Source organism: Mercenaria mercenaria, chromosome 9 (assembly GCF_021730395.1).
Source record: "Mercenaria mercenaria strain notata chromosome 9, MADL_Memer_1, whole genome shotgun sequence".
NCBI lineage: Eukaryota > Metazoa > Mollusca > Bivalvia > Venerida > Veneridae > Mercenaria > Mercenaria mercenaria.
Window position 1 is genome coordinate 18,389,673 of NC_069369.1, and position 27,106 is coordinate 18,416,778.

The 27,106-nt window shown below is 34.5% G+C and overlaps 1 protein-coding gene across 1 annotated transcript; it reads right to left on the reverse strand.

The window, feature by feature from the left end:
- Positions 1–869: 869 nt before the first annotated feature.
- LOC123546609 (lysyl oxidase homolog 3B-like) lies at positions 870–21,205 on the reverse strand. Its single transcript, XM_045333035.2, has 11 exons — positions 20,353–21,205; positions 8,809–9,322; positions 7,544–7,795; positions 6,330–6,510; positions 5,637–5,816; positions 5,120–5,285; positions 4,734–4,871; positions 4,349–4,466; positions 3,181–3,338; positions 2,712–2,806; positions 870–2,481 (listed from the first exon to the last, which is right to left on the reverse strand). The coding sequence occupies exons 1-11, from the start codon at positions 20,657–20,659 to the stop codon at positions 2,356–2,358; spliced, it is 2,235 nt and encodes a 744-aa protein (XP_045188970.2). The 5' UTR covers positions 20,660–21,205; the 3' UTR covers positions 870–2,355.
- Positions 21,206–27,106: the final 5,901 nt, after the last annotated feature.

Consider the following 27,106-nt stretch of genomic DNA (forward strand, 5'->3'; position numbering starts at 1 on the left):
AGTTTCGGTCCTTGAACTAGTCGAAATTAAGAAAATTGGCAACTAGTCTGCTCAACAAGTACCGTATTTCAAAAGTCAAAAGTAATTTGCTGTAACAGGGGTATATTGTGACAGACATTTTGAAAATTGTTGTGTTCATCTACAAACACTGAAAAGAATATAACTAGTTAAACCAGTAATTTTACAGCCAACAGGAACAGCAGTTATTGCTTTAACTTTAAAATACTTTGTTTGAACAGTTGTTTAAGGGAAAGGGTTTTATTCTATCTAATATGGGTCGTCGACGGAAGTCCAAACCGGGAATGTATTGAACAATTTATTTCCAGCCGAGTCCACCGCAGTTGCCATATCAACATTCCTAGTATATATATCCAGTCTAGGCTGAAAATAGTACCAACTTAAGTAAATTCGCATTTTTAAGAATTCGTGTTTCGTATTAATCATCCTTTAAAAGATGATACTGCTTAATATTTACAACAATTTTTGGCTCTGTTCGCATATATTAGAGAGAGAAAAAATATCACGAATGATACGTAGCCCGTATCCAGCCCACAGTACTTCTGGCAAAGAAAATGCATTTATGACATTCCGTAGTCAGCTGGTATCTAGGCAAACATTCTGTAATATAATCGTGCCAAGTTTTTCATACATTTTGCACAGATCAACTTTTAAAATATTCAGTGAAACATTTTGCTCAATTCCAAATGTTCCGTACAAAATACCTATTTCATAACGAGAAAATATTTGCAGAGTTGTGTGCATTAAACCAATCTATCCGTCTGGTGGTATTATCAAGATTAATTTCCCCTGGACTGCGTAGTCGTTGTGGGGGCATAATGTCAGAGAAAACAGTTAAACACTTTGAAAAATAGCCTTTATATATTTTATTTTCAATAATTTTATAAAATATTTACAAATAAAGATGTGTTAATACTAAACACGACTGGCCTGATTATTATGCTTTTTATTATATACATTAAGCGTGTTTTAGTTCATATAAATAAAGTCAGACATGTACACATAATTCATTCTTAAACATATCTTAAGCAACGCAGAAAAGCATATGAGAATGGAGAGTGGTTCTTGATTTATATAGGTTAATTTTTTGTACAAGGCGTGTGAATTAATGGTACCGTGTGTAAATGGTACTACCATGATTGCCAATTATTCGGATAGGCTTTCTTAACGGGTGAGTCAACGTTTGCAGTGAAGATAAATAATGTCAAGTATTGAAGTAACCAATATTCTGTTCTTGCACTAAATGATAACTGATATACACGCTACAAGTAATGTGAAGGAATTTATTTGATTGTGATTGTGAAACTGCACAAAATGTTTGCGTTTCCAAACATGCTTTCAAGTTTCGACTATAATATATAATGAGATCAACTGTTTATAATGTTTAATCATAACTGTTATCACACAACCACTGGTGTCATACGGGCACAATTTTTGGCTCGTACTAATATCCTATTAGAGATTTTATATCAATTTAAATGTTCTTGAAATAGATTTCAGCCGTGCCATGAGAAAACCAACATAGTGGGTTTGCGACCAGCATGGATCCAGACCAGCCTGCGCATCTGCGCAGTCTGGTCAGGATCCATGCTGTTCGCTAACAGTTTCTCTATTTGCAATAGGCTTTGAAAGCGAACAGCATGGATCCTGACCAGACTGCGCGGATGCGCAGGCTGGTCTGGATCCATGCTGGTCGCAAACGCACTATGTTGGTTTTCTCATGGCGCGGCTCATTTCAGTAATCTTTTTTGCTAAAAAAAGTTATATGAGTTAATTCATAACTTAGCTTTTTTAAGATATTAACTTTTGAAAATGACGATGCGTGGCATTCCGAAAGGAACATACTAGAATCAAGAATTCGTTATTACACAAAGCGATGCTCGGAAATCAGATTATAGCAAATGAAAAAGTAAACATTTTTGTTCCGAAAAAAAATGGTCCAGGATAACTCCCACTCCTGAATAATTGCAGTAAACATGTTTACTGAGATCTAGAAATTCACCACGTATCCCACAAAATGTTTTATACATCAGGAATGCTTTTACACGCTATATTTACCAGCAACCTGTTCTAACCAATTAAATTAACATAAAACATACAATAATGTGCACAAAAAATGCACGGCTTCCAGGTGTTTGAAGTCTTAGTTTGATCAAAACTGACAGTAAGCAATAATTGAGGCACCTGTTACATAATTCATCACCACTATTGAGCTTCCTTTTGGCACGTAAGCCTTAAACTCCGGACTCGTAAAATCTTATATTTGCTCAAGGTCATATAACATACTGAAGATAGGATCACCCGCTATTATGCACTCAAAAACATTTCTATTTCGCACTATAATAAAGTGTCTAATCTGCAGTTTTGTACAGTTGCCTGTCTGCTGTTAAAATACAGATCACACCTCGCTACGTTGTTATCAAAAGATATCTCCGGAACTTTCATATTCGGGTTGAGTTCAATCTGTAACGAAAAATAAAAAGATAATAAAAATACTTAATATCAAATTAAATAAGAAACAATGCACCAATAACTGTACCGACAACTTATTGTTAATGGGGTACATACAAACAAAAATAAATATGAATAACTAAATAGAAATGGTAACTTACTGAAAGCAAAAAAATCATTATCAAGTTATCAAGACAGAGTTATTAAAGCGCAAAACTGAATTCTGTGGAACAGGGGCCTACCTTCAATGTGTACGTTCCTGGATTTACGTCAGTCACATCTATCCATTGGCAGTCAATATCTGCCAAATAGCTATCCGAACAACCCACGGAAATACCTAGAACAAAACACAGATCAATTGCATTAACATAGTTCATTTGCCAAGACAATACCTTGAATGAAGACAAATTGATCTTAATAGTTACAGCTCCATTTTTTGGAAAGACGCCTCTATCACACTGAGAAAGGCAACTTACTGGGAAAGACAATTTCATCACTACGAGAAAATACTTTCTATCTGTAAGCTACTGTAAAACGTTTGTTATCGTTTGCAATACTTGATATAAAAAAGTGAGATAGAATTATTTTAATTTTCTTAGCAGCGTTGACAAAAACGATGACGATGAGACACAGTGTGATGACTATTGTTTAAACAAAGCACAAAAGAATACATATATGCCTTACGTAAAGAGCAAAAGCATTATAAACTACCTTGATGGCCGAAGCCCTGGCAATTATATTTAGGATAGACGCCCCTATCACACTTTGAGTCCTCCAAACAGAAACTTGCTTTGTGTCCCTCCGCAATTTGGTTACCATGCTTGTCTATAATGTCGTAGTGTGAAAACGATTCCATACTATGATAATGCCTGTAACATATACGTACTGACGTGAGTATTTCTTTGTCATTCAATATAGCGTAAATAGTGTTAAACGTTCATTCATGTATGACATGCTCGAAAAGAAAAGGTCTGTGTTACATAAACTGAAATTAAGTATGTTCAGGTGTGTTGATATGGATAGGTGAATGTGAAAGGGATCCAAGGGAATATAGATAAAACGCACTAAGACTTCTTTTCATTCACCTCTCGGTATATGGTATATAAACTTTAATGTTCAAATAGACATGTTTGTGATATGTAAACTAATATGTTCTGACTGATATTAGTATGTTTATGTATGTATTTAAACACGAACTGCGAAGTTTACATAGAGATACATATGTCCGTGTTACATAAACAGAAATGTTCAGATTGCTATTACTCTATTCATGTATGTATTGTAAACAAATTGTAATGTTCAAATCAAATAGACATAAGTGAGCCGTGCCATGGGAAAACCAACATAGTGGGTTTGCGACCAGCATGGATCCAGACCAGCCTGCGCATCCGCGCAGTCTGGTCAGGATCCATGCTGTTCGCTAACAGTTTCTCCAATTCCAATAGGCTTTAAAAGCAAACAGCATGGAGCCTGACCAGACTGCGCGGATGCAGTTAAATGCGCTATGCGGTTAAATATCGAAGCATCTGAACGATGAACCGTGGTATATTAGAAGACAAACCATAAGAATGCCTTGATTGTTTCATTCTTATACACGTTTAAACAAACATGACTAACCGTGTGTTAAAAAGTGAAATGTTCCTCATAAAATGTAAATGCATAAACGCTTCTTTTCCAAACGATCAGCTTACCGTCACATACTTTAATTCATTCGGCATAGATCTATACAAAACATTTGTAAACTTTTGGACATTTACAAATATGAAACGGTTTAGAAAGAACTGTACTGGGTTTACGGTATTTTACATCGGCATCAGAGCTGAATGAAGTTCAAGATGATACAGTTTTATATGTAAAGTAATATCAGTCAAGTACATACTGATGACATGCGTGCCATTCCCACTGTGATCTGTCTATATCAGGTCTGAAATCAGCGGTACCAATGTTCTTTGCAATCGTTGAGAAGTGCAGTAATCTTCTTGTAGCGTAGGCCCAAGCTGTAACAAAGATGGCAGGATGTGACATTTATACCAGATGATTTGAGGATTAGGTGAGCATTGAAGATTACACGTTTACCATTATTATCCTTATACTTATTATTCTTTTGTGATGAATGGAGGTCATTAAATGATTAAAATGGTACAATTGCACGTCTTGATTCTGTTGAAATGTCAAAAACATATTGTTCTAAAAGTGTATGGAATTGCATAAATTTAATTCAGTAATACAAACGATATTTCCAAAATGTCGATTCGTCCTCTTACTTCTTGATCCATATAAAGCATCGGCTGAGGTAGAAAGACACTTTTCCTCGTATGCACACTGTAGATAGTACAGGTATCTGTCACGTAGAAATACGCTCTCTTCTATCGCTTTAAGGTCCGGCTCTAAATCGGGTAGTCCTGATAACCACAAACATTGTAAATGATAGACATGTAATATTTTGTAACAAAGTTTAAGTAAGAATAAGACATCGGGATATCTTGACCATCTACAGATAACATACTGTAATACATAAATTATTTAACTAAAACAAAACCACTGAGTCGATTTTGTATCTACTGAGAAAAGGTGTGAAATGAACAGTAGTTAAATATATGGACAGGTTAGGGGCAGTCTCAAAACATGAATGTTATGCTACAGAACATACTTGATTCACAGATTATTCCTGCCACTGACTGGGGTTTGGAACAAGCAGCTCTACCAGGGGTCATCTCATATTGTTCCATTGTACATTCCTCTAATCGCTCCTCCTTTCCTGTGCATCTCAATGTAGCAAGGACTTTATCTATTCCACTTCCACCATAGTAATCAGTCTGCGGGAAGATGATTTACGAAATGTATGTGCAGAAAATATACTCTATACTTTTTAAGGACTATATACATTTGTAACTCTCTCTAGTAAACTTGTATTTTCACAACCTGTCTTTATTTTTTACTTCAGTTAGTTTTATGTTTTACTAAATATGTATTTCATTGGTAAATGCATCCAAATCTAAAATAAAACACTTTAAAGCAACTAATAAATAACTTTTATTTTATGCATTTTGGTAGTATATCCTGTTTCCTTTCTATTTGTCCCAATATGTAACTCATACAGGGAAAACACTAAACCCTATATCGGCTAAAAGCAAATTCCCAGTAGTATATCATATAATAATTCATACCTTGTGAGCTTGTCTAGCGTAACCAGCATTGAAATGTTTACATGCCACAATGGCAGCCCGTAGTTCAAAATTGTCACCGCAAATAACACCCCAAGTAAAGGAGTTTGCTAGACGCACTTCCAGGCGCCCTTCTGTGTACCCTTTGTAATCCCGACCGCCTACCACTCTATATTCCGTATACTGAAAATAATATGCATCATGAAATATTTTGAAATGTATAATAGATAGGAGTATATCAGTTTTCAGAATTGCAATAGACGTTACGCTCATTGTTGGCGTACATTAGCGTAACTGACGTTATCGCCGTTTTTAGCCGTTTAGACGTTAGTCATGTTTTTCTTATTTCATACACTCTACACTATGTATTAATACACATTTAAGTTAGGAGAAATGTAAGATACACTCAGTTCCAAAAGAAAGTGTGCACTTAGATTTCTGTTATTTTTTCTCGGTTATTTTCATGAAAACTTATAATGTTTGGTACCAAACTTTAAATCAATTCGTGAACAAATTGGTGTGCATTTTAGATTTTGAGTTATACCTGAGAGTTAGTGTATGAAAAAACGAAACAAAAACGTCGGGGAATTTTTTGAAATATTTAAACTTAAAAAGTGCACACCTTCTTTTGGAAGTATATGTCTATGCCAATATTTTACATCGTGTTATATATAATAAATATCATTAATTTATTACACCAGGGGGTGTCGGTTTTACGGTTTGTGGCTCAGTCTCAATATGATCAGTCTCGATCAGGTTGTCAAAGATTTCTGAGGAATCGTCAATATCTTCAGTAATTTCATTTAAACTAGGGTTCATATCCTCTGGATCAACAACAGGCTGGTCTTGAAGGTATCCGTCCTTCTGATGATGGTGTCTTAAAAAAAGGAAAGATTCAGATTTAAACACAAATCCCGCCCGAGCGCAAATCTACGAATAGCGGGGTCACACAATTTTATATTGCTCATTAATGGAAAACAGACAAAGTGGGTTCTTTTACGAGACATGCATACATAATACTGATCTTGCATAGAAATCATATTGACAATTATTCTTTCTTGTATTGAAAAATCCAGGCAATTGCAAGAGTATGTTACAGTAAAACTGGCTTTGTTTTATCATAATTTCTTCGAAAATGTCTAGTTAATTTTGTACATGTATTAGTTACAAATATGATAAAAGGGTATTGAGACTCTGTTCTAGCGGTATACAATACAAGGTCAACGGTGCTTCCATATCGTACACAACTAAATAATTGATAATGCCAATAAATTTTTAACCCTTAGCCTGCTGCAGGCGAATTTAACAGCCTTTGCAAACAGCTTGGAACCAGATCAGACGCCAGTTAAATCGGCGTCTGATCAGGTTCCAAGCTGTTTGCTACTCTGACAATATTTCTTCCAATTTTGGAGCAAATTGAATGAACTTTACAATTTTAGCAGACGACATTTCCAGTAGACGACAATTTATCTAGCATGCTAAAGGTTAATGACACCATAGATAGATGAACAATTACCTTGATATTTAACAATTTACTGTCTAAAGAACAAATGTACAAAGTATTCTGTCGTTTATCAGAAATTCTCAGTTATTCATAAGTTGTTTCATTTAATTCAAATAAACGATATTGGAGACCGATATGACGCAAATAGTATATTTTAGGAAATGTAGTTCGTAACCATTAAATAGGCAACATATTATATAACCGAACAATATACGTTAGTTCAAGTCACAATAGCAGAAGGCATGTCATTCATTATACGTACATATTTTGGAACAATTGTATTCTGGCATTTTGTTTTAGAAATTTTAGAAAAATTATAAGTATGTATATATATAAATAACCATGAAATAAAGCATAAATCAGTCTTCAAACTTCGTATTTAAAGTCCACAGTGTTGGTGAAATACCTGTGTCTATGATGTCCATGTCGTGTTGCGGAAGTATCTGTTCCTTGACGAATTTCTTGTGGAGACTGAGAATTAATGCTATTATCCAGACTGTTACGAATAGCAATATCTATACCATTGTTGTTGTTACTGTCTTCGTCTATTGTGTTGTCGATTGTATTGTAGTTTATGCGGCGTGGACGTGGTGTAGGTCGAGGTGTTGTTGTTGTGGTGGTGGTGGTTGTGGTCGTAGTATTCCTTGCTCTGGCGTACCTGGTTATTAGTAAGAAATGGATAATTGAGAGAGCATATCAGCTCACACAAAGAACTTTTTAAGATCATTTAATTCATTCATATTATATAATTGATATAGATTTACAATTATAATTTTTTCATATCATTATGTCATACAAAGTCTTATCATAAAATGTCTGATCATTGCATGTCACTTAGAGTGATTAATTTGCACATTAAAGAATATCATTGAGTATACCTTTTGTGTACAATTTCAGTGAAAAAACGGACATCAATGTAGGGATAATGCATGTTTTTTCGTGTTATCTGCAGAATCCCGAGGGATTGGTTGGTACCCGAGACCGGTAGGGCGAGGGTACCAACGATTCCCGAGGGATTCTGAAGATGTTATAACACGGAAAGAACATGCGCTAACGCTATTCTAGCATAAAACGCGTAAAAACCAAGTAAATTGATATGTTGTCCCTCAACGTCATTAAATTTCCATGAAATGCGCGGTAAAGTCTAGGTTGTTGTTTTTACGTTGACGTCATTTCCTTCTGAATTATCCGTTTTGGGGCCGTAATACGTTTACGCTTTGCCACAGAACGCGCATATAATAAACGATGTAACTCATTGCAGACTTGGAGCGGTCTTCTGCGCATGCCCGAAAGTGATTATCAGCTGTAGCGCACGGCAAAAATATGCATATTTTTGCATGTCCGCATGCATTTAGTGTACAATATGCATAAAATACTGACTAAAGGTCACCATGGTTACAAAATATATACATTTAAGATATTTTCGTTCAAATTTAGTTAATCCGGTATGTACCGCAGTCTGTAATTTATACCGGCGCTCCAAGTCTGCATTGAGTCACAGTCATATATAAAAAGGTACTTTAACAGCACGTGAGCGCGAGAATCTCTCTGTTAACACACGTTTTCTCTCCTGTTAAAACACCCCCGAAAAGTGACTATAACAGCAGTTTTATGCTAGAATATCAGATTTGTTTTACTTAATATGCAATACAAAATTAAATGATACTTCACCTCGGGTCTGGCGCAGATGTTATAAAAGTGCCATCTCTATAGTACATATAGTATCTCCATGTCTCTCTATCATAAATCCATCTATTGTACACAGGAGGCGGAGCAGCAGCAGACGTCGTCTTTTTTGTCGTCGTCGTCGGTTTAGGGGTGGTTGCTTTTTCTGTTGTAGTCGGTTTCTGGGTAATTCTTTCCGCTGTTGTGTGTTTTTGAGTTGTTTTCTCTGTTGTTGCTTTGGTTGGGCGGGGCGTAGTCGTAGTTGTTGTTGTGGTGGTAGTTGTGGTAGGACGAGGCCTGGTGGTAGTTGGTGTTGTTGTCTTCTTTGTTGTTGTTGTTGGGCGAGTTGTTGTTGTCGTTGTGGTTGTCGTTGTAGTTGTCCTCCTACGGTTACATATCACACCAGCAGAAGACCAATAACTTTTACAGTGTGAAACGTGACGACCCCACCCACGAGAATAGCACATAGTCACGTGACGTTCATTTCCTCGACAATGTAAACCAGACAGCCATACCCTCCCTGAAATAAATAAGACACGTATATGTTACAATATCATACTGCAGTATTCAAGAAATACAGTTAAATTTATCAATTAATTCGAAGGCGAAGTGTAAACCACCATTTGACATGTTGGCTAACCTTGTAAGAGATACATTAAGCAAGGGTTTATTACAGATTATTGAAAATAAAAGAAATTTACCAAATCATAACATATCAAATCTAATGACATTCATAGCAACATATACCCATAAACTCTGTTCGAAACCATAAAAAACATTTATACCGAAAGCAAAGAACATATTGAACACAACGTATTTTTAATAAGTAATTATCAATTAATATTTTACTTTCAAAACCAATAACAAGTCATAATTACATACACACTTCAATAAAACAAGTTGTTGAGCTACATTCAGTCTGTAAACAAATTGTTTTCACGTTATATTTTTGCATGTTTCAGCTGCGTCAGCAAATATATTTTGCCACAAGCTAATGCGAATCCTTTCAAGAACTTATCGCATTATATAAAGACAATAAAATGCTTTGATAAACTCTTCAGTTAAGTCTTCTTTAATCGTTTTACCCGTAGGAGCTTGCATCAAGTGCAGTTGCGCCATCAAATAATGATATGTTAGAGAATTCCTTCTTTCCTCTGAACAAATTAGAGGTAATTTTGTGCACTGACCCCTGCTAATTTCAAAGCCTAAATGCAGGTTTTCTCCACATGTTAATTAGATAAAACTGTCTGGTTCATTAATAGAAAGAAAAATGAGTCTGTTCTAGACTAACCAAGTGATGAATGAAAGTATTTCTACCTTCGGTTGATAAAGAAATTTGTCTCACAGTAATCTCATTAGGATTTTACAGGAATAAATTTCGTGAACAAGGTCGTGGTCAGTAAAAGATATGCAAATTACACAATGTAGGAAGTGGTTTATGTAGAATGCTTCATACTTCTAGTAAGAGTTTTAAAACGTTCTAAATCTGTCCAACTTAGAATATTAAAACCGTTGCGGACAAGTTCCAGCTCTTCACGTTATGAACATATTTGTCTTTCAGGCAGTCCAAGATCTCAGCCAGCGGTTATCTGTATAATTTGCCCCATTACAGTATTTATGGCCTGCTTTGTGTTAACTATTTGTACACTAAGACTGTTACAGCTGTTTAAGCAAGCTTGTTTTATATCTTTGTTGTAAAGTGACAATCACGTGATCAAATGATCAAAGATTTCCTAAGGAGTCTCTCTCAGCATCGAAAATATGTTATACAGGAATAAAATATTGTGTACTAAATTATAATATGAAAAATGCTAACTTGTTTGAGTACTTAAATATTTCTGCTATAAATGGCTTTCTTCCATTTACAAGTTTTGCAAAGAAACAAAATTTTAAGACAACGTATTACTTCCCACAGAAAGGATCCATCTTAAATGCCTTTGTTTAAGAATATACGCAATATCTACTATATATTTTGCGATATTAGAATAACTCTGAACTGCTATGGCATGAGAATCTTCCTCATATCATAGACCTGAACTCAGATGTGATATTTGATTTCTGTAACTATTATCATCGTGCGTAAATAATTACGTCGGTATCATTTAGCAACATAATAGGAACCTAGAACACTCTTTCTAATCAAAAGTAAAAAAATACTCTCCAATGGTATGGTAATTTGTAAGGCTTTATCGTTTAATTTAGAACTCATTATTTTCAATTAAAATTCTTGATCCTATCTAAGAATTTGTTTTATTAGTTGTTCATGACTTCTCATTACTACTTGAAAGAAGACTTTAGTTAACGTTGATTTATACTATAACCTTCCAATCGTAGCAATTTAGATAGAGACAATTGTAAACAAGAACCACATTGGCACAAGTTACCCACGTGGAAAATATTAAGATTTTACCAGAAGCTTTGTGTTATGACAAATTTGGAATTCCTTAGAAACTGGTAGTATCTTGTATGAGATTTGATATACAATCTGCACTATATCTTTTTTCTTACAAATATTTTTCCAGTGAAAATCCTGTATAGATTGAAAGAGCAACATACACAATCATAAATGTCTGAACAACACGTTTGTAGGCTTAAACATTTATTACATTTCATTACCTCTCATGAACAGACTAAAAAAACGTGTCTGGTAGTTTTTGCTTGGTTGCGTTTTATGATTCCAAACGATCCTCTTTGTAAATTTGTTTGACCTTCACATCAGCAGACTTGAAGAGCTGTGGGACCGGGCTGTCAACACACACTTGCACTTACTATTGTTATTATTCTTGGTTCTTTCGGAGCATGGAGCCCGTTCAATATTTGTATATGATTGAGAGTTCCATTTAGGTCGGTGCTAGGGGTTGTGAAGAGTGTGAGGGATGTTACACGTGTCATTAACTCGCACAACAAGTCTCAATCAAACCATATTAAATGGTATATTACTTGGTTTTGTACCAAGTTTTTCAAGGCTCTTCTTTTATAATTGATTGCTTCAGTCGTGTGACGATTTGACTTTTCGTTTATATTAACGTTACAAAAGTGGATGAAACATCCGAACATGTTTGTTTTAAACGAAACAAGGAAAATGAACAGCGTACTACGATAGAAAACAAAATCTGAAACTTAACATATCTTACATATCGTGTGATAGTGCAATAACAAGAGAAATAGCGGGAGTGAGAACTGAATATGATTTTTGGCATAAATGGTGTAACGTTGTTTGGTAAAAAGGCGAAATAGAAAAGAAAAGTTCAATGAAGTGTTTGAATGTTCTGTTAAAAAAATTCTCTGAGGCATATGGGTCATTTTTTACATAAAATTAATGTTTAACATATCGTTCTTTTTCTTCTGTACATGATACACCACACATCAACAACTTTTGTACATGATTTGCCACACAAAAGCAACTTCTGTACATGATATACCACACACCAACAACTTTTGTACATCATATACCACACACTAACAACTTCTGTTCATAATATATCACACACCAACAATTTTTTAAATTGCATTTTTTGTCGTCTATTGTCATATATTTACCCACTAATAGGTTAATACATTCTTAAACTGAACCTAGTCATAGTTAGTCAAACAGGATTATTCGAAAAAATGTTTACTAAATATGTTAGATCAAAGGATAGGATATATCTTATAAACTTGTAGGATTAATTGAATTTCGACATACGACACCAGTGAAACAGCCGTTCAGTAATTTGACAATACTACCTAGTGTCTACCGTCAAAATAAATTCTCAAACCACCCTGGATAGGTCAGAAGTGTCTCTGGATGACAAAGTCTACAACAAATGCACGTGTTTGAGTGTAATCTGTTTGTAAAAGCGTTTGACAAAGATCGGACCGTTCATGAAAATAATTTGATACCTTTTCATACAACAACGAGAATCCATCCGGTACTAATTACCTATCTCCTTTTTATTTGCAACAAATCTACCGACAGCGCGCTGACATATATTTTATTACAAATGTATACATGTTCATTAGAAGGTGACATTACTGTATTGTTAAGAGTTAAACCATGCCCTCATTTGGAATTTTAGTGATCCTTTAATGATGGCAATGTGAAATGAAGACAACTTAAAACTGAACGCCCAATAAAAGTAATGTGATTTATAGGACAACTGTTTAGAAAATGGTTTATGGTCGTGATTCGAACAACTGAGTTATTGTCAACTTCTAAAGTCTATCAAAGAACAGCCCCACATCACATGCTGGTCACAGAATGTGTTAGAATGAGTTTTTATAATTGTACGTAAGTGTAATGGAAAATTCTTCCAGGCATACTTCTGGTCTTAATATAACTTCAAATACAGCCAAATAAATAATGAGAAGGAAAACCCGAATGTGATAATGTTTTCATCGTTTTTCGTTCAATGTCACCTTGTTCTTGTTCAACATTTGTATAACTTCTACACTAATAATGCTAGCGTTTAGATGTTTTGAAAAGCACTCGTCCTTCGGAAACTCTTTCTCTATATACAAACATAAGATGTCAGTTTAAATTATCTAAAAGTAGTTTGTATACAAATTTAATAAGTTTGTCAATTAGCAAAAGTCCCTTTCAAGAAGATCTTTCCGCAAGATGTCAAGTACGGCCAAGTAGAATTACCGAGTGTATATCTCTTGTCTTGTCTTTGATGATATTATCTTTTTCAGTTTAGATTTCAAAGAAAGTGTCAATTTTCCATTCAACAATTAGAACAACCTTGCAGCCATAAAAGATATGTATCATTTTATTAACATCTTGAAATGAGGTAGAAATAACTCAACTCATTAACCGACAATGAAGCAATATTTCTGAATGAATTGACACCTGTTGAATACTCAGAAATCGTTTGTGGTATTTTAAACTAACATACCAGCTAGCGTAGCAAAACTCCACTTTCCAAATGAATCTTTTAAAGCTTAAAAGTTTGAAATGTATTTTTGTCTTTGACCTATAGGTAAAAGTAAAAAGCCATAAATAATTTGTTATCGAATTTAGATAGTCAGAAAAAAAAAAACTTCTAACATAGTTTTTATTAATTGTGTCAAATGTATGTATTAACGTATCGTATACTTAATAAAATATCACATTTACAGGTTTTATAAAGGAATGAAATACTAGGGTCTCAATATACAGTGTTGACATGTGATTACAAAAAGTTAATTGACTGTCTGTTGATAGGTTTATGATTTCATATTGAGTTTTCAATTTTGAGTGACATGGACTGTAAGATAGGTCTTTATCCGTCAAGTCATACCGTATTTTTGTTTCAATTTATTCTTTTCTACTACCAGACCTCCAATGCGGTTGTCCAAAACTTTGTCTTCGGTTTCCCTATCTTATTGTCTAAGTTGGTCATTATCGTTAATCTTGGATCACCGGCTCGGGTCCATTTGTTCCTGGGTATTCCATTCATGAGAAGGTGCGATAAGAAATTTTGTTAACATCATCGTTAGCAGGATTGAAAAGAATCAAAATGTCCATGCACTATCGAATTTCTGAAGTGCGTGATTCTTTAAACGCAATGTTATTAACGCCGAATTAGCGGTTAGATGTTTAAATAGATATCCCGTTATGATTTTAGAATGTACTATCAGCATTACATCTAGACAGTATTGTATATAACCTTTAAGCCAAATTTAGCATATGAAATAGGCATGCTTTAATTTAATTAGGTGTGAATCTTTACCACATCTAATTAAACACTCTTATTAGGTTGTCTGATACTCTGACATTCAATATGAGGATACTATCATTTTTGTTCAGTCTTTCCCCGCATTTATGTCTCAAAAATGCATAATAATTTATGTATCCTTTTATGAGAAACGCATAAAATGCTCTTAATGAGTGATCAAAATTGAAGGCAAAATGAGTACATAATCCTAAAAAAGACTTATGTAGTTATGCCAAAATATATCTATTTATCTAAGTGAGCTTCAGTAATCAGTTCTAACTATCATTTCACAGTATGCATCATCTTATTAATGTATGCAGGGGGTATTTGACTTGCTTGTGATACACGCTTGAGGTCCTTTGCTTGTGGACGCATCAAAGACGTGTTCTTCAATGGCGATTTGTATACCGCGGGACGTGAATTTATCTCTTTCAAATCTGTTAGGACGTGAGGATGAATATGTCTTCTATTAAATAACTGCATTAACGAGAAGTGCGTGTATGTAAGTTACATAGAAGACAAGTATGAGAGACTAAAATAGAAAAAGTGGAAACTCCACAGGTCGCTCAACACGACAAAAAATGAAAAGCATATTATATAATTAGCTGATGAATATATGCAATCTTCAGAAAAGGTAAGTTATTGACTTTTAAATCGCAGTAAGTTCTGCTCTTTGAAAGATTTTATCTATCTTAAAATGGAGGTTTAGTAACCGGATTGCTTACAGAATAATTATATCTACAACTTCATGTATATCAGAAATACACTGAATTTTTATAATAAAGGCCAATAATATTATTTATTACAGAAACAATTCGTAAAAGAATTAATATGTGACTAAGGTTTTACCTTTCGTCTATTAAAACGATTCGCATCTGAATGTCTACACTTACAGATGTAAAAAAAAATGGTTATTTTGTCTCAATTTCGAAGCAATGGTACGTTTTTGTATCTAACCAAATACAAATGTGACCCAGTTAGATCCCACAAAGAATTCTAAGACCAAAACATTTCATTCATGAATGATAAAAGATGTTTTATTCCGAGACGGCCAGCTGTGTTTCATTTGAAACGTCTAGCAAATATTTTCGTACAATAAAAAAACAGTTACAAATTGCCTACTCGTAATATTCACTTACATAATAAGTATGAAATTTCACGAAGAGTCCTAAATAGCTAGCTAATGACAGGGTGTGTTGTATCAGTTTGGATGAAACCTTGCACCCACAGTTTCAAAGAGTTTCCCTAATGTTATCATGACCATCGTGATTTTCTGTTTCGTTTGAGATCATTGAAATATCTAGAAACATTTTACAGTCTGTTGGGTGAATCCGCCACATGCGTGTAGTCAAGAACCTTGCAGATCAAGACTGGATAAGGAAGGAACAAACTGTCATGTTTTATTTTAAAGCTGTGAATGAGTTGGCAAAATATATTTAAGAACGAAAAACGTCAATAACCATTTGTTTACTTTGTAAAAGAAATAAGAAACTACATTTTTAATAATAAGATATCCTTGGAACTTTATTAACATTTAATGCATGTGTTAAAACGCCGGCTACATGACATGTTATAAAGATTTGAGTACTATATTAGGAACTAGAAAGCGTTCATTTCCTTTTGAAAAATTACACGTTATTAAACTTAGGCGAACAAAGAGATGTTGTACGAAAGAAGTAGTGATAGACTTAGATATTTATATTGAAACGCCTACAACGTCATACTGATGTATGCGCAATTATGTTTAATTATGTAATGCGTGTCTATACAAACTACATTATTAAACTGATAAATAATTGAAAGATGACTGATAGGTTTTAAACTGCAGAAATAGCTCTATGGAGGATATAGTGATAATGTAAAATCCAAATATCTTTCAACAAGTGGGTATCGAATACAATATATGAGCCGTGCCATGGGAAAACCAACATAGTGGGTGTGCGACCAGCATGGATCCAGACCAGCCTGCGCATCCGCGCAGTCTGGTCAGGCTCCATGCTGTTCGCTAACAGTTTCTCCAATTCCAATAGGCTTTAAAAGCGAACAGCATGAAGCCTGACCAGACTGCGCGGATGCGCAGGCTGGTCTGGATCCATGCTGGTCGCACACCCACTATGTTGGTTTTCCCATGGCACGGCTCATATAATTTATCCACGAGTGGCTCAGTCAAGAGTCTGGTGTTATTTTGAACTTACATGTAAAACCTCCTAAATTACATGTAAATATTTTTTTTAAATTTTATTTGTTTACGCTATACCAATTTTACTAGCGCCGCAATATCACGTACATTGTGCAATGTCACCAGGGGAATCATGACGCTACAATGTTACTACCGGAAAAAAAAAAAAATTCTTTGAGATTTTTAGATTGCTTTTACGTTTCAATTCGATGGAGTTTATTATTTATGCTTTTGTATTATTTTATACTTCTGTGTCCAACTGTATTTCCACAACAGTGGATATCATAAAATGCTTGAAACAGTGAATGTTTCACATATCTAGATCTATTAATCTAATAGGTGTACACTGTTATATTTCAATGCACCCTGAAAGAAAGAAGTATGAAATATACTTTCGTCCAACACAGTTGATATTTTCTACCAGAACATCTTTTTCCAAGCGGGATACATTGAAGAAATTTGTGTTCTTTCAATTTGTTTTTATTCTGAACAATTAGAAAACTTACAAACATCCAAAAATCTGGCATTATTTCATATCTACTGTAGTATTAAATACGTAATACTGTCATTTGTTTAAGTTCCATTCACCAAACATTTTTTATTAAATGCATTTTGAAAATAATGTACGAACTGGGTTTTTTTTTCAACAAACAGGCTAAATAAAAAAAACTGTTCACCATTCATATAATATAACAAATGGAATATGCATTCCGTTCTAAAAGTGCCAATTTTATGCGAAAGAAGTTCACTTTAATAAAATATGAAATATAAAATTGAAGAAAATTTCCCGTATTATGCCGCGTCTACCGAAATGAAGCCATCTTTCTTTGCCTTAACCGAATATGAATTTGCTATATAGGTAACTGCCGATCCGTTTACACGCATTTATCCATGACTAAACGTTAATCATAACAATTTGTCAACGCCTTGATTCGTTCAGATTTCATTATGTTTCTTCCTAAATAATGTCTTATAAAACCACAGGCAACAGTGTTAACGTGAACAAGGTTTTTTCACGCTGTTTCCGCTATTTTCCTGAAAGTCTATAGACTATCATACGGGGGTGGGTTGAGTCACGTGAAAATATTTCAAAAATTAGATACATTCCCATTGATGCGTGTTCTTGTATAATCGTATTTTGATTCCTTTGCCTCGGGAAAAAACTTGTGAATGAAACTTTGAATACTTTATAAAGAGTACTTTTGTGACTGAAAAAATGCAAATCAAAACCAAGAATAGTTAAATGTTACTGTACCGAGAAGAACAAAACAATTTAACAAGTTCCATCTTGATACAATTAGCGAAAAGTAAAATGATGTCAAAATTGCCTGAACAAAAAACCGTTAGCTATTTATAGACACACCAGATTCCTCCTATTTTCCTGCTGATCAAACAATTTTGCGAAGTACGTACGTGCTTTCAGGCAGTGAGTAGTGATTTAGTGCAAATTATATAATGTTACAATAATAAACAGATAAACACGCAAACAGTAGACAATATGTTTACGATTTTTTGGTCATTTCACCTTCTAATTAAGGAGGTAGGTTACCTTGTTACAAGGGTAAATTCAAGTTAGTTTAACCGCAGCATTTGTTTGTATTTCGTGTAATATGAAGTTTTACCTGCTACAATCTCAATTTCGTTTGTCTCTGTCCCTTCAAATTCAATTTTTATCCAGGTTTGAAGAACATGACCCTCTAAAGGTATTTGATATTAAAAGAAGAAGGAAAATACGGATATTTAACACTTTTCAGTGTATTTTAGTTTCATTGATATCCGTAGAAGTCTGCATAATTGATAATTTTACTAATATGCACGTTAGCTTTCTAATATAAGCTTTAAATGTATATGTCGCGGGGCTCGTGTTTCCATGGTAACGCATTTTCTCTCATTTTTAAACAACTATGTATAAAAATAGGGGTTTTCGACGGCTTAAGTGGCATTCTGTTAATGACCAACATGGAATATTTGGGAAATATTATAAGCAAAATACCAAGCACTTTACATGGTACCCTATTTTTCTTAAAGTTTACAGTAACCATGGCAACAGAGATGTTTAAAATAGCTTATATCTTGCTTTTTGTCGTAATTTCTTATAAAAAAAATATTGAATAAGATTATCATTCTAGTTAATGTAGCTTTAAAACATATTATTTCTAACGTAAGTTATATTTTCTTGTTATTTGCATTGATTCAAACAAATTTCACAGCTTAGAATACATACGGCAGTACCCCTCGTCTAGCATTTTTCATGGAAAAATCGTTCAGCGTGCTGCTATTATTCTCATGGATATTGTTGAAATGAAAATAAAAAGCCGAAGCTGTGTTCCTTAAATAGACCAGTGTCAACGCTTTTGAATTTTACATTTAGATACATAGGTCACGGGCTTCGTTTCCATGGTAACATCAATTAAATTCAAGGAACCACATTTTTCTACTGAAATTTGAACAATTTTAGATCTTAGTTTTAGTATATAAGTAACAAATTATCAACGGAACCTGAAAAATAGGTATTACAAATCAAACTGCTAGATTTTTTATTTGAAAATGGCCGTTACAAGTAACCTTTCATCCAACTATATTCCAAATAACATTGGTTACCATCATCCATTTTCTTACAATCCGCATAACGTTTCAATATAACTACATAAAAGAAGCAAAATATTGATGATTATTCAGAGCAAAAGATTCATAACAAATATTTCAGCAAATATTTGTTATTTGAAGATAGTTAAAATAAAGAAAATGCACAGAATTACGTACTTTCAAGATAAAATCTATTAATTTTGCGCGGTAACTGACACGTAACGTCATGACGTCAATGACGTCATTTTAAGGCAACATTGTTTTGAAGCGTTTCTGCGGCAATTGATTCATTATTTCTGCATTATTAAACCATAAAGTATCAGATCGGAGGCAGGTTCATGATTTGTTTTCAGGAGAATGAATATACAAACACATTTAATTTGTCGTAAACATCGTCGTAAATCGTCACGTTAGCTTCCGGTTGGACATGCGCACATACAAATATGAAGGTAACCTACCTCCTTAATTAGGAAATTATGTAAAACTTCAATTTGAGACTCGAACGCTCAGCATGTGAAGAACGCAAGTAGTTTGTGTATCGCTACTTTTTGCTTTGGCGGATGTTTTGATTGACGATGCGAAAGTTTCGGGTTAAAGTACCTTTTATCAATCTGAAAGTTACTTATATTGGGCTCGGTGTATTTGGTTACGGCAAGAATGTGTTGTGGTATTTTCCTTTTATTTTCCGCTGAAAAGTGCACTTTGTTTATTTAATGCAGACATTACAAGCAAATCGCGTTTAAATTCTTATTTTGCAAACTTAGATTTAAAGGAGAGAAAAAAACCGCTATAATTACAGATGAGGAAAAAATAAATGAAATTCAAACATTAAAAAACAAACAAATTCGATTTGTGAATGGAAAGTACTTTTACAGATAAGATATCAAACGCGATAAAAAAAATTACGCTTTTCAACGCTGGAAAAATTCCATTTATTTCCGCATGCGATATAAAATTCTTTTTTATATTCATGATAACAAAGTATACATGCAGTTTACTACACTTAATGTAGCTATATAACTCTGCTAATGCGTCAAGCAAATGAAAATATCTGTATGATTTCGGACAACAAAAAATATTAAAATTGAATAGGAATAAATAACTCACGTCGTCCTTTTCCAAATCTGGATCTCCTTGGTGCCTCTTTCGCCCCTGCGAATCCTAGTTCATTACAAACTACATTGGCGTCCCTAATATCCCAATAATCATCGCATATTGCACCCCAACGTGACCAGTGATATATCAGTACGGTACCCTCATTCTTTGTTCTCCCACCTACAAGTCTCAGACTACCCTCTGACCATTGAGTTGAACGCTGCGACCGTACCTGGTCTATTACAGTGACAAGTACACCTAACACAAGTCCAAGCACATTACAACACGTTCCAATATTCACCAGTCCTCCAATCTTCATTTTTGCAATTTAATGTTAACTCTAACAATTTTCTACAAATGTTATAAGAAAAAATACACAAATTACCACAAAAGTACGTGAAAATAATATCTCTGATTGAACTTCTATAATATGTTATTTTAATTAGAGCTTATACTAAACTCTTTTGCGTCATTCGGATAAGAAAGAAGATGAAACTTGACAAGCGTCTACGTCTAATTCCGACAACTCCCGCGGTTTTATGTATTTCTCTAAGTTTTCTTCTTTTCTCCTGCTACTTGTGTAACCGCAAAACCACACTTGTTATTTTATCTGTGTGCACATTATAGTGTACATTACATGTCTGCGTTCGGACTACAATCGATATTTTAAATGTTATTTTTACTAAAAATATGAAAATATTTTAAATTAATAAAAACTTCTTTGCAAAAGGAAATAAAAACTTTTGAAAAATCCTTCACATTCAAGTCAAGCGTTTTTTCCCCAGTCAAGAAAAATAACGTTTAACTGCCTTGTTTTAGTGCATGTTAAACCATTCGCACCGGTGGCAGAACATATAGCGGAATGCGCCAGGCTTGTCAATCACGGTAGAAAAAAGACAATCTTCTGTAATTGATATGTCACGTGGTTTAAAACTCGGTGTCAGAGGTGTACTTGATAGAAAGATTTCTTTTTTCAAAGATCGTCTCACGGAGCTTCCTTATGTAATTAACAAGTGAACCGAGTTAACTGAACCAAACGTATGTTACTATACCGAAGTCTGATTTAGACAGTTTGTATTAATTATTTGAACTAATTACCTCTGGTTAAATTCTACAAATACCTTGCCATTCAAAAAATGCTACCAACATGCACGGAAAGCGTGACAATGGTCCAATAACAGTGTCATGATACTTTGGATACGGATCCTAATTTATAAAATTAAAACTGGGAATAATCATTTTCAAGGTTTTATTTCTTTGCGTCACCAAGTGGTAAAGCTAGGACAGTAGGGTAAGAAGTACACGGAACTGTATAAATCATGTCATTTTGACAGAATTCTTTAAATGTTGAGTAAATGAAGTACACTAAATATGGGTAATTTTTCACATGTTGAAATGATTTTTGTCTTCTATTCAACTTTACGTTGGAGAGGTACCTTCTAAGTTCGATATCGGAACGATATCATATTGAAAAATTGAGGAGAAAAAAAGCTGCAATAGCGTACTGTTTGGTTCTTTCAGCAGTACAAACGGTATTTTGTGTTTCCAGTTTGGCTTCAGAAGAAATGTTCTGTTAACATGCCTTTAATGGCATAAAAGTTTTTTTTTGTGATTTAGGGTTCTGCAATTGAAATCTAGAAAATGAATTTGGACAAAATTTATAACTGAAGCCTTTTCTAATCTGTTATTCATGTGCTAAACAATAAAGAAATCAAAGTACTGAAAGACAAAACAAAAAAACCCCGGAATTTGCTCACCTTACTGGAGTTGCATACAAATTCTTTTTGACTTGCACATATTAGATTAATAGTAATAACATTTGGATTCTTTCGCTTATTTCATATAATATTCATACAATTTTAAAAGGGTGGAATTGATTTAATACCTTAGTTTTCTACAGATTAACGCAACATGAATGCGGATCAAGAATGTCTGTGTAATGTATAAAAACTGTACATCTCACCATGTGTTTCATTCTCAAAATATTCGTGATTCATCCATTCATTTCTGAGCAGCTTTCAGCCTATGCCTCGTCTGTTAACAAGATCTTGGGACAGACTTAATTAAATAACAACTTTACTAATAGATTATGCGCAGTAATTATATTGAAAACTTATACAACTGTATTTGATAACTATCCGACAAAAATATCAATTATATTTGACGGTAGACGGTCGGTATCAGTATTTGCTGTTTGCTTTGAATGATTACTAAATGGCTTTAAACATACAATGGATGAAAACGTTCATTAGTCAGGGTGTATAATAATTAGATATTTTGCTGACTTGTAGCGTGCGGTTACGGATATATGGTAAGCTTGATATAACAAGAAAACAAAAGGTTTAATGTTACAAAATGCAATTCTATCACTTGATTTGTTCCATTATTTTTTTAATTGTTTAGATACAGGTCGCTTTAAGTCCCTGCACCTGCTACTTCATTGCATTACATGCATGAAATCTGAAATATTGGCAAGGTATGTAATGGATGATAAACCATGACAAATCCAAAATAAAACGATTACATGATGTAAACTTTGGAATCCGCTTTACTAAAGAACTTAAAATAATCCTACTTATTCAAGGGGAACTACTTTTTTGACTTTTCTATAGAATGTCAATTACTGATGTCCAGTCCTGACAAAGGTGTATGAACACTTTGCGGATTTCTTTAAATTGTTTTTTTTTTTGTACTTGTAGCATTTGTAAATGTTGAGTTCTGCTCAACCCGGGGCTAGAGGGCGTGGACGGTAGCATCCAATTCCACTACCGTCCATGAAAAGGCTCAATCAAACCGAGCCTTCAACATTTTCGTTTTTGTTGTGTTGAGCGACCTGTGTTTTCACATTTTTTTTTATTTTACTTATAAACCTTTACTATGACAGTTGATTAACACAGTTTACTGCAAACATCTCTCAATAGTTTTGTTTAATCAATTTTATCTTTGAATTTGATATATATACTACTCAAACTTTGCTAAGCACCAAAAATATAACAGGATCCTAATTTTCCCATTTTTGTGCGCAAATTCGTGTAGAACGAGTGCTTTAATCGCCATTTTTCACTACTAGAATACATTCTGCATGAAATGAGACGGATTTCTTGTTCATACACCCCACATGGCAAGTTTTGCAGACCGAAACCGGAAGTAGGTGTTTATTGCGCGAACGAGAGCAAATATGCGCCATTTTTAGGGTAGCAGACCACAACTGACTGGCATTTCACTAGGAACTATATAACCCCCTATTTTCTTTTCATATTTTCGTTAATTTGTGATAGAACTTTCATGAAAAATAGGTGTAGGAAAAAGTGATGTTCTCTAAAGATACGTGAAGACGACCTGAAGTTGTCGTTTTTTATATGAAACAAAGAAGGATTTGAATTACTGACCTTTAACCTTTACAAGTAAAGTTTGCATCGTAGCCATGGAAAACATGTTTCCCCTGATTTTTCGTGATTCTGTGGGACATTGACCTCTTGTACCTGACATTTATAGGTCATTTAATTTTACTTTCAACACGAAACATCAATGTGTGTTTTGGGGGAGGGGTTGGGGGATAATTATGGCGAGTAGAAATGTTAGAAGGCATCTGTATAAAGGCGACATGTGGTGGGTTGTTGATGCGGTGGATCAAGAGGCTACTCATCGCCTCGTTCGTGAAGCGCTTGGTGTGGACCACGCAAATATCGCTAGAGTCTGGGCAAGATTCCAGCTGTTCGGTACACCAGTTAGGCGGCATGGTGATTGGAGAGAGAGGGCCCGGCAACTGAGGATCGCTTTTTGGTCATCCATGTCAGAAGCAGCAATCCAGATGCGTATGAGGGTAAATGAAGCTGATCGGATTTTCGACCGAGAAGACTATTTATTCACGTTACGAATGGATTGGCTGAACAAGGGGGAATAGGTGAACCGTCCTGTTTACCGACGAGTCTAGGTAGTGCCTCGACTATACAGATAGGTGAGCCATAGTTTCGAGAAGACCAGGAGAGCGTTTCTACTCAGCTAATATTGCTGATTTGACCGTTATGGTGGTGGCTCAGTGATTGCCTTGGAAGGCATTAGTTGGGCGGACGTAACGACCTTTGTGTCCATGACCGCGGTACCCTAATTGTCCAACACTACATTGACGACATTTTAGACGTCCATGGTTGTATGCAGTGGGACATGCGTTCATTCTGGTGGACGATAACGCCCGTCCCCATGTTTCTCCGGCGGTTCAGGAGCATCTTCCCAGGGAAGGGACCGAGCGTTTGGACTAGAAGGCGAGGTCTCCAGACCTTAATCCAATAGAACATCTCTGGAATGAGTTACAGCTAGCGATTTCAGCTCGTCCAGCAAAGGAGTGTGCAGGAGCTTGGCGCCATGATGGTCCAACAATGAAGCGATATCCCAAAATACTCCATCAAGAACCTGATCGGTAGTATGAGAAGATGCGGCCAGGTTGTTATGCAACAGTTATGCCCCACACACACCATATTAAGTCAATTCCTGTTCGTTTTGAACATTTCCTAGCAGATTCCATAATATAGAGCTAAAAACAACTTAAAATACAACTAAATCCTAAACTGTATTTAAAATCTTACAATATACAATATATTAAAAATATACAATAATAGTCAAAACGGTATTGCAACTAACACCTCAATTAGAATGAATTATGTCCCTGGAACATAGCAAACTTTAGAGTAGTAGATCTATATGTTTACGAAATTGTAAATTCTGTTGACTAAAATAGCTTTATTGTCTTAGTTGATTTTTCATAGTTACTGTGGGGTGTTTTATTAACATGAACCCAAGACTTTTTCGATACAAATGACTGATCTATAACCAAGATATTTTGAATGTGATCACATCCCATTATATTGATTGTACATATTTCTGTGATTTCTAGTATCGAAATTCATTAGAATAAGGTAGCCTTGTAAATTTAAGCTTACGCCGAAATTAGCAGATTTAGCAAGTGGTCTCAAGTTTACAACAAAATAGTAATTTTACAGTACATTTCATCATTCGATGCATTTACCATTCTGCGACTTTTTATTTTTGGGTTACCTGATTGAAACTGTCACGGCTCAATGAATTTACGGAATATAATTATCTGTTATCGTTGTTATATGTTTTTGAACATAAGTAATCTTTCAAAAATGTGTCTAGTTTTCATTCAAGTCTGTTAAAATTTGCCAGAGATAAAATTTTAAAAAATCTCGGTGTGGAGTTATGAAAGTTGTTGAGTGTAATAGCAAGCACGGTTTAATCAGTAATAAAATATGTCAGAACGTCCTTTGGATTTAAAGAACGCAAACAAGCAAAAGAATACCAGGCTCGGTTTGACTGGGTGTGTTCTAGACAGGTAATGAAATGTGCAACAGCCCTCACAACCCTTAGCACAGGCTTAAGCAGAATTTTATCATAGGAAACTGTACTCCATGATGACCAGAAAATATAGCATCACTGAGACCAAGTACAGGGAGACATTCATGGTTGCCGTATGGTACTTAAAGACTACTGTTTTGACAGTTACAAAATGTTAAAGAAAATCCTATGGGAGCATACAACGCAACCAATTAAACTAATAGCAGGCTTGGTTCTATTGAGTCTGTTCACGAGAAGTAATGAAATGTACAACACCCTTCATGGCCGCTAGCATCGTCTTAAACGGTATTCTGTGATACAGATACAATAAATGGATTTCATTATCCAACAAAGCCTCGTTTCACACCAATGTATATTACTGAATACCATTTTGAACGTTCATAATACGTAATGACAAGACTAAATCAGGTCCTAGTCCAAATAACTCTGACATCTGATACGAATTTATAGGCACCTGTTTGGTAGGACTAAAGTTAATAACATAAATTTATTTCATAATTATTTTAAACAATTACAAATTGGTATATAGCACGGAAGACCAATGTACGCAACAAACATGATGTCATGATCAAAGATTCTTCCTTTTTACATTTTGATCCTGTGTAAAGATATATCACACTAATTTAGACCGTAACCTAATTATAGAAACATCGATTGAATTGTGAAGTTTCATTTATTTTATCTTTATAACCTATGTAGTTGGTTTATAATAAAAAAAATATTACTAGGTCCGTCACAAATTGCATGACAAATTTCATTAGGCATTTATGAAAGGATATCAGATTGAAGATCTTTGCCTATAACTAACCAATTTCTATACGGAAGTGCCAGTTGATGACAGACTGGCTGCACAATTGTGCAAGATAAAATGATTGATTGTCATACAAATCCTAATTAAGCTTTGATGAATTGCAATGTAACACGACATAAACACAAAAGACTATCTTGTCTTTCTGATATTATGACAATTCAAGATAATTAATGTTACTCACGTATGCCGGTATAAACACAAAGAACAGGGCCCTTGTTCGTCAATGTTTCAATGTTTAATTTAGACTTTAACATTGCTCTGTCCTTGTGAAATCAGCACAGACAGGTTGTAATGGAACATCCAAGAGTGCTCATTCATTAGTTTCAGACAGCTCCGCAGATTGTTTTCAATAGAAATTGGCTATAAACAAAGTAATAGTTAACTGAAAATTTGCATTTTTCAGTCTAAGTCAAATTATTGATGAATACGGACCCGAATTCGCCCTGAACTAACACCATCTGTTATGAGATCTCTATTTCCTATCCATTCTAGTATACTTACACAATTTCACACTGTCGACATACTTAGTATATTATATTATAACCTTTTATAACTTGTTTGTTACAATGACATACATTATGA